This window comes from Aegilops tauschii, chromosome 1, assembly GCF_002575655.3.
Source record: "Aegilops tauschii subsp. strangulata cultivar AL8/78 chromosome 1, Aet v6.0, whole genome shotgun sequence".
Classification (NCBI taxonomy): Eukaryota; Viridiplantae; Streptophyta; class Magnoliopsida; order Poales; family Poaceae; genus Aegilops; species Aegilops tauschii.
The window spans coordinates 496,656,561-496,666,395 of NC_053035.3; the positions used below are offsets into that span (position 1 = coordinate 496,656,561).

At 47.2% G+C, this 9,835-nt stretch overlaps 1 protein-coding gene across 1 annotated transcript; it reads right to left on the minus strand.

The window, feature by feature from the left end:
* Positions 1–6,419: 6,419 nt before the first annotated feature.
* Positions 6,420–8,662, minus strand: LOC109762111 (RNA polymerase sigma factor sigE, chloroplastic/mitochondrial). The gene is made up of 5 exons (XM_020320931.4): positions 7,865–8,662; positions 7,589–7,735; positions 7,253–7,489; positions 6,905–7,168; positions 6,420–6,823 (listed from the first exon to the last, which is right to left on the minus strand). Exons 1-5 carry the CDS (start codon positions 8,504–8,506, stop codon positions 6,629–6,631), a joined length of 1,485 nt encoding a protein of 494 aa, XP_020176520.1. The 5' UTR covers positions 8,507–8,662; the 3' UTR covers positions 6,420–6,628.
* Between the last annotated feature and the right edge of the window lie 1,173 nt (positions 8,663–9,835).

Below are 9,835 nucleotides of genomic sequence, written 5' to 3' on the forward strand. Positions count from 1 at the left end.
TGTTATTCATAACATCGAACATAAAAAGTTCTCTTATGAACAACCTTCTTGCAAGATACCTTATGCAATGGGCTAGAGTTTGTAAAACTCTAAATGAATTATGAAAATAAATACAGACGGCAATACACCGATGGAAGGTATATTAACATTTACTATGTTCCTGTGTATACCTTAACCTCATTTCTGGCTAGTCTTTTTAGGCCATAGTAGCTCTTACATTGATTCGCAACAGAATGCAATCGAGCGGGTATCTTTGTGATTAACTCACAATACCCAAGAATTAGTGATTAACATGTTTAACCATAATTCCCAAGAACTATATCTTTGACCAGCCTACTATACATCAAAAACTTGTATGACATTCATACATGAGCTGGATATTCCAGTCATCTTTCTTTCCGCCTTTATACTTCTAATAGTTTAACTTTTAGTATTTCTTCTACTCGCAAAAGAAGCACCCAACTTAAGAGTGGCGTTAGCCCCGGACTTCCTAGGTGTGTAAGTCATACTAACACCCTTTGGGCACTTCCTTTCTCTTTAAGTTGTTGTTTTATTCACCTTTCATTATAAGACAGGCGTTCTTCTGGATCCCTTTCCCAATAGTCAAATGCATAGTAAACACTTTTACTAATACTTGCAAACAAACATTGCTTTGTTTGTATCTGAAAACAATTTTCAGTTCCATGAATATCATATAACTATCCCAACTTTCGAAGTTTGGGTTTCATGGAAGCAAACATATTCCACTTGACCATAAAAGAATTCTAGCTTTTGGATCGAAGGACGAGAGTCACATGATCCATAGCATTAGCGGGAGGATACGGAAAGCATGTGATAGGACAAAGTCCTTCTCGGCACTTTTGAGGACAATCCTCACATTACGTTGCCAGTCGTAAAGTTTTAACCAGATATTTAACAGCTATTCAATTTTAACAAGGAAAGTGGAATCGCGAGCCATTATTCAACAACTATTTTGCAAGAAACACTTAGACAGTGTTCATAATTAATTGCACTGACAATTAAACATGTTAATTCAACAGTGCGCTCCCACTCAAATCAATATCTCTCACAATTGATTTAGAGTGATTCAAGATCCATATTTCTATTCGATGCCATTGACGGGTTCATCACTGATGACAAGAATTTCAATCGGTAGGCCAACTTGCCGATCACATCTCTATGTGATTCTTGTTCATCTTTCGATGGGCGTGTTCTGAGCTCAGGACTCTCCTGCCTGAACGTCAAAGACAACCAAGTGATCTTGCTGTGAGGTCTGACCTCACCCGCCTCATTCCTCTCGATTCGTTCGTGCTCATGTGTACATGGCGCACCCCGAAAAGATACGAATTTCAGACGGTGCTACACTTGGGTGAACACTAACTACTTTGATATTTTAAGTGAGAGATCATCCTAATAAAAAGCGACTACCGCGCAATCAAGAAGGGTGCATCATAAGGGATAAACATCTCAGGCAATTCATAATAGCATGATATGGTATAGCCCTTTCTGACGGAGAAGTATTTCATTTCTTCGTCTTCGGCATTCGCGTCGGTGTTCACCTTCACGAAGATTGCCACCACCCTATTGATGCACCAGATAATATTGCTATCTCTATAGCTAATAAAATAAGTGCATTACTTAAGGTTGACACGCACGTCATTAAAGTGACAATCATATGGTTCCAGCCATCATGCCGAATCATGACACGCAGGTCATGTTAATTACATCATATAGTCATCTCATACATAATCAAATTGAATATGAGCATTGCTATACCACATCACATGCATATCCTGCAAAACCAAGTTAGACGCCTCTAATCGGTTTATGCAAAATTTTATTTTTCGTGGCTTCTAAGGTTTTGACTTAAACCGCAGCTACCAACGTTTTATCATCAAGTATGATTATTCAAGTTGCTAGATTAACATCTCGGGGTGTATGAAACACGAGATAATTAAATCTTGAGCCCCATAATAAACTTCGTCATACGCATGACCCCCGTGTAGATCATATCTGCAATGCCCTTTCATCTGCGAATTTCATCTTTCTTTTGACTACGGCAGAACCCAAAGAACTGATAGCACTTCCATGATCAATCAGGATCACGGATTGCCAGAACTTTATCAAATTCCACCATGCTGTCTCGAGATTGAGCAAACGTAAATTCTAGGGAAGCAACAAGAACGTCGGGTAACAGATTTCATCTGTCACCCACATAAATAATTTTCAGCAATAGATCTCATCTACTACCTAATTATATTATGCAATACCCATACATCTCTATGTATTCTAGATCGCAACATGCATCTACGCATAGCACGGCTCATGATGCCACTGTAGGGTAACGCAGTAGAAAACAAAATTTTTCCAACCTACGCACCAGCCCAGGACCACTATGGAGACTGCATACATGGTTTGATCTTTTTCGTTACCGACTCGTAGCGCAGCGGGAAGTAGAGTCGATGACGATCGGCGGTGCAGATCCCCGCAGCTAGGATTTACAACCTCCCAACCGCGAGGATGTATACCCTCATCTGCTACTCAGACAGCCCTCCGGGAGGCGGTCGAACAGCCCCACCCGGATGGTGTCGCGGACAGCCCTTCGGGAGGACCTTCGAAACTGGAACAGTCACTCGGACAGCCCTTCGGAAGGACCTTCGAAACTCGGATGGTCACACGGACAGCCCTTCGGGAGGCACTCACGAACTAAGACCTAAACTACGATCTCTCTACAGAGTTGCACACATACGGTGTCATCTATCCGGCAGGGCTTCGCCGTCCAGAACTAGTTCCTGCCGGAACCCAGACAACCTTTCGGCTCTACGAAACTATTTCGCGGGGAGGGAGAGAGAAGCCAGATCATTGCATGGCACTTGTATGTGAGAAGGGATGAGGTTTGGGCTGCCCACTCCTCCTCTATTTATAGGAAAGCCAAGGGGTAGGGATGGCTCACAAAAACCCAAAATGCCCATGCAAATGTCACACATGAAGGGCATAATGGGGAGTGAAGTGGAGCTCCATGGAGCCCCACACATGTGGCCGGCCAACCCCCTTGGGGGACCCCCATGAGGAGCATGCTTGGCCCCCAAGCCCTTCTAGAAGCCTTTTGGAAATATCCCAAAAGATAACTCACCATAAAATATCCCAAAAAGCACTTTCACTATTCACGACGATATTTTTCAGCGTCTGTTCGAACTGAAAATATTTATGTGGGCTTAGAACATTTCCAGTACCCACCAAAATTATTTTCAACGCATTCCGAAACAATTCCGGTTTAGTGATTTTCATCTGCGAAAAGCATCTGAAGTGGTTCCGGCAGCTCCAGAGCATATCCGGTTATTATCCCGGAAAATTCCAGAAAGCTTCCAGAATGATTCTGGCACCCTCCAAGAATTATCAGGCATGTGCCGAAACCAATTTGACTTTATGGTATCCCCTGAAACAACTTTTCAGTTTCATCGAAACTCATCTGATGACCTCTTTCTGCGGAACTTTTCCGCTGTCCGAAACTTTTCGGTGTCCGAAACTTTTTCGGTGATTTTCTCTCAGACTCCCTGTCTAGTATTCAACAGATAGATGACCCTTAAGCGTGTGACCCTATAGGTTCGGTGAAGTATAGACATGACCCGGAACCCCTTCCGATCAATGATCAACATCGGAGCCGTGTACACCCATATTGACCCCTATACCCACACGAATAAATATTCGAGTGAACCTCCAGTTGCAGTGAGCTATTCCTGTTGCTTCGCGATATGTCACAAACACCCGAGGTGAGATTTATTGCATCCTCGTGGACAAACAATTTGTCCACCATGCAAGTTACCTCGTTACCGGTATCGTTCTCTTTTCTCGTTATCGTGTTCCGGCATCCCCGTGATCAAATCACAAAGTGTCTGGCCAGACGATGATGGATACCGTAACACCGAGAGGGCCCAGAGATATCTCTCCATCGTCGGAGGAGCAAATCCCAATCTTGAGCTATCAAGTTACTTGACACACTTTTCCATGAACCCGTAAGCCGCCGTAATAGCCACCCATTTACGGATGACATTTAACAAACCCCAAAGTTCATGAAGCAAGCATGAAGAAACTCGATACTCTCATGGTCTAAGGAATCATCCAAACGTTAACCATCTATGTGTTATGTACCATTAACTTGTGACAAATGAATCTCTTAGCATAACATCAATCCGGGTCGATTCAACACAAATGTTATCTTAACATCGTGCCCTCAAAATTGCTGGCATAGACATGCCCATGATCAGGAAAACAGAACCATCATGCAACACTTGAGCTAGTCTTAGAGGCCAGACTAGGAATACTTCTTACTGTTTATTATTCCACACGTGCATATGAGTCTTCCTCCGAGCCTCGTGGATATTGCAGACTCGAGAATCATTGCAGTTATAGCATGGAACATAAACATAATTATGAACTCGGAGATAAATAATATCATTTATTATTGCCTCTAGGGCATATCTCCTACATGAAATGGGACTGAAAAATCAAGTGATCTTTGTGATTGGGTGCTGACATGGAATTCTAGAGGTTTATGTTGCTTCTGCCAGAGAAGGAGTAAATTTTAATGTATTTATCTTTGAAGGAGTGATCTTGCCATGAATTTTCCCTAGGGATGGCAGTTTTGCCCATGGGTATGGGTACCCGCGGGTACCCTACCCGAAAACAATGGGCATGTGCAAGACTTGAAGAGATTTTATACCCACGGGTAATGGGTATCCATACCCGCAAAATAGATGGGTAGGGCATGGGTATGAACTTATGCCCATGGGTAACCCAATGGATACCCAGAAGATAACAAGAAATGAAAATAATTCCTATGGTATGTGGGTCAACATCCAACTCCTATAACCCAACCCTAAATCTCAAATTACTTAAAGCGTCCATAGCTCATAGCTAGGCCCGTAATCACTTGATCGCCACACCTCGTACGTCCTATGTGACTCCTCAAAAATATGAAATATCGACTCTTCTCTATTGGATTGTTGTCCATCTCTCTATCAAGCGATCCCCAACTCCACCACCGCCTCCCACTGTGTCGGCTTCTACCAACCGTTGCTCATACTCCCTTGATGCCTCTGAGTGGCCACCCACACGAGGAGGCCGTGTCAGTGCTATACCGCTTGCCCATTATCACATGATTTTTAAACTCATTTCTCTACCTTTAGAAAATTTAAATGTTACATATTGTACCCACTGGGTACCCATTGGGTACAGGATACCCGATGGGTATGGGCATGGGTATCAATTTATGCCCATGGGTATTGAAGTGGGTGGGTATAGAAAGTTTTGATGGGTATGGGTTTGGGCAGAAGGAGGTTGTACCCGCCCATACCCTACCCATTGCCATCCCTAATTTTCCCGGAGGTCGAACGTGTTACCCTATCCAATAGTGCAAGCGCCATACCTTTCTAGTTAGGAATAACCTTAATCGAAGATTTTCACTAGAATGATCCAACAAGTCTGTCGCGCGGGGGGGGGGGGGGGGGGGGCATCACTATAATATGATTCCCAAATGAGGTTGACCCAAGGCAGCTCATATATCTATTAAAGAATTTGTAAAGGTGCTTGATCACAAGAGTTTTGCTATGAAGTGCAATGTGAGGAACTGCAAGACCACCTTGACCTTTTGGGTTGCACACTTTGTCCCAAGAGAAGAGAGCAGTCCCTCTATCCTCCATGTCATATTTTCTTCAAAAGCAGTGCCTTAAGTATTTATTAATCTTCTAAGAAACTAAAAGTGGTAGGGACAGAGTGCACATGTAGTAAATGGGTAAACTGCATAGCACTGATTTCACAAGCTGTAATTTCACCCCACATGATAAGAAGTTCGATCATCCAGTTAAGTCTTTATGGGGTGAAATTAGCCAAGCGGGACATGGACAAATTCTTATGTCTTTAGCTTTACAATGTTGAGTGGGGAAGTCCAAGATAGGTAAAAGGGAAGGAGCCCAACATACATCCAGAAGATTGAGCAAGGGTTTGCATTACGTGATCAAAGACATTATTTTTTTTGGACATTAATTTTTTTGCAGATTAAAGACATTTTTTTTTGCGAAAAGAACTAAAGTCATTTAATTGGCACCATAATAGACTTTAGAGTTCACTTTCAAACCAGTGTAGGATGCAAAATGGAGGAGTGGGTTCTTTATGTGCTGCCATTGTCTTTCACATGCAGGAACGGTCATGACAGTGTCATCTGCATAGTGGATGATACGGAATCGAGGCATGAAGTGATATTGAGAGCAGGCTGAATCAACTGGTTTTGCGTAGGTTAATTTGTTTTTTGCAACGATTTGCGTAGGTTAATTGAAAATGGTTTTATAAGTTGAGAAGGTGTATTCAAGTGGTATTACAAACTTTAAATCCACCCCATACTGTAAATAGGTAATGCAAAATGATTTATTAGTTTAAATAATACCAGAGACCATTTTCTTTTCTGCGTGCTACGAATTACATCAGCGCGAGGTCTAAATCAAATATTATATATACAACCTCACTCGTATATACAGACTTATATACATGTCCGAAATACGGAATCAATGATGAGTCTATGCCATCTTGCAATGTACTATATGCACGTGCGCGACCGAGATATATAAAGATAATTTCACATATATCTTCGTAGGTAGTCGACCCGGGTGGGGTGCTTGAGCTTCATGAGCGCCTTGAGCTCGTACTTGCGCACCATCTCCCTCGAGATCCTCAGGTTGCCGGCGATCTCGCTCAGCGTGCGCCTCCCCCTGCCGTCCAGCCCGAACCTCTGCCTGATCACCACGCTCTCCTTGGGCTTCAGCGAATCCAGCTGCACCATCCATCACATGATCATCAGTCAACAACGAGAAACCAAAGACATGCATATGTTGATGTTGTTGTTTGTGCTTACGAGGTCGTCGATGGCGAGGCGGAGGAGGCGGTTGTGCTTGTGGGTGTCGACCCCGATGGCGTCGACGTCGGTGACCTCTTTGATGAGCTCCTCCTGCGTGACACGGTTCCGCGAGTGGAGCGAGTAGGTCGGCCTCGTCATCCGCACCACGTCGCGGTACCTCGCCGGCGACAGCCCCACTTTCTTCATCGTCTCCTCGTCCGTCGGCGCCCTCCCGAGCTCGAACGACAGCTCCTCCCGAGCCCTGTTGATCTCTTGTCTCTCCTGGACGATAAAAGTAATACAACAGTTCAGCATTTCTATCTCTGACAAACACAAACAGAATGTGTAAAACACTGAAGACATTACCGATTCCATGGCGAATGGGAAGCGGGTGAAGCTGGAGAGCGTCATGGCGCGGACGACGGAGTGGCGGATCCAGAAGAGCGCGTAGGTGGAGATGCGGAAGCCGCGCTTGGGCTCGAAGCGGTCGATGGCCGTGATGAGCCCGTTGGCGCCGGCCTGGCACAGGTCGGCGAACCTCTCGTCGCCGGTCATGTCCGGGTAGTACTTGTTGATCGCGTACAGGACGAGCCGTAGGTTGTGCTGCAATCACCCCCAAATTTTCAGTTGGATTCCATCTATTTTTCAGAGCATTGGTACAACAGTAAGTACAGAGTGATCAATGGCAGTGTTGTTGCTTACCTTGATGAGCTTGTTCCTCGCCGCCCGGCCGACGTCGCGGAGCCGCCGTAGCCGCTGCACCGGCATGTTCATGGCCTCGGCGACCTCTGCGTCCGTCGGCTCGCTCTGCAGCTCGTTCCGCAGGTTCTCTTGCACCTCCAAAATGGCCTGAAATGTGTGTCAGTAATTCAGTTTAGCACCCAAATTCAGCTAGCGACTTCTTGGATCAGCTACCAATTTCTCTTCCTAGATCAAATCAAATCAAGAAGAGAGTTAGATGGATCGGTGGTTGATTACCTTCATGGGCTGCATGATCTTGAAGAGGCGGGCGCTCTGCGCGGCGGAGAGCACCGGCGGGATCTTCATCCGCCTCCAGTCGAGGCTGCCCATGTCCGTCGACACGGCGTGCTCCCGCAGCAGCGCCTCCTCGAACGCGCGCTCCCCATCCCGGTGTTCGTCCTCCCTGCCGGCGGCCAGATCGCGCATCTCCACCCTCTTCCCCAGGTCCATCCGCCGGCGCCGCTGGCTCCTCACCACCACTGTCCTCCTCGGCGTCGCCGTCGTCGTCGTCGCTGCCGATTTCGTCCTCCCCTGCTTCCTCTTCTTCTTGGTTGCCGCCTGCTTCTTGCTCCTCTTCTCGTCCTCCTCCACGATGACGGGGCTCAGCTTGTACAGCGTCTCCAGCGTGGCGGCCACCTCGTCGTAGTCCGTGCCCTCGGACGCCTGAGCCGGCGCGGGCGAAGTGGACAGCTTGGCGGTGGCCGTGCTCTGCTTCTCGGGCGCCGCGAGCGCCGCGCAGCTGGTGGCCGCGGCCGGTGCACGGCGCCGCGGCGGCTTGCTACCGCCGGCGATGGCGAGCACGGTGGGCCGGTACCGGCGGCGCTGGGGCCCCGCCGGGAGCGGGCGGCTGGGCGTGGGCGTGGTCACCGTGGACGTCATGGATCGTGTGGAACAGTCCAGAATCTCTCGGCTCGGTCCGATCGTGTGGAAGCAATGCGATGCGGTGCTCTGCTCTGCTGCCGGCCGTCCCCTTCCATATATGCGGAGGCCGGACACGTACGTCGGCGGTTGGCCGAGCAACGGCGGCCACGAGCCGGCGCGGGGCGATCGGACGGGCGGGAGGTCGCGAGATGCAAAGATCGGACGGCGCGCGGGGCGGCGGCGTGGAGCCGGGCGCGCGCGGGAGGGGATGCGTGGATGAGGCGCGCGCCACGTGCGCGGTCGCCATACGCCTCGCGATATCTCCGGGGACCCGGACGGATGGGCCCCGCATGGCAGTGCGACTTGGAGCACTGCTGTCTGCTGGTGCTACGTCGAAATTTTTGGCAACTCTTTTCGCTTGCCACAGGAAATCTCTTGTGCTGCCGAGAAAATACGTCGAAATCTGAGCGCCATAAGCCTGTCCTTGACTGCCGCATCCTGGTCTTCGACTTCAACTTGCCCAAGTTTACCTTAAAAAAGAACCTACAAATGCAATATACTCCTGCCGTTCTTAAATATAAGTCTTTGCGGAGATTTTACTATTAACCATATACGGATGTATATAGATATGTTTTAGAGTATAGATTTACTTATTTTGCTTCGTATGTAGTCTATAATAAAATCTTTACAAAGACTTATATTTGAAAACAGAGTGGGTAATGAACTTCTGCCATACTTATCACTAGTCTGCATGCCCGCGGACTGATCGAAGATGGGATCATGGGTATGCCCTTCTCGTCTTATTTCTCTTCTTATTTCAAATACTCATCAACATGAATAGCTGAACACACCAGCCAGTATGCCCTTGGAGATGCTCCAAATGCATCTTTGAGAGCATCTACAACCAGCCAGACATGGCAAATCCGGCCTTTCAAACGCCCGCTGGCGTGCCTGGGTGCATTTGCAGGCATTCGCTAATCATTCCTCAAATATCATTGTCTACATCCACGTATCTCGTATCCGATCTCCTATATCCTATCGACGAGGAAGTGGTGAAGATCCATGCAACGTTGATAAAAACTACGTAGATCATGAGCAGGCATATAAATGCACAATCCGTTCACCAAAGGATCACAATCGGATCTTCAAAAGATAGCCAAAGTACACATAATACGACGGACAAGTTCAAACTACATCTAAAAGCTTGAAATTAAGATGGAGAAAACGGATCTTCACCACTTCCTCGTCGATCCTTTCCCCTTCCGGCCGACGACGCTACGGTAGGCGTCGGCCGCTTGTGGAGGATCGTTCGAGTCGTCGGATGAGGCGCCGTGGCCATCGCCGTCA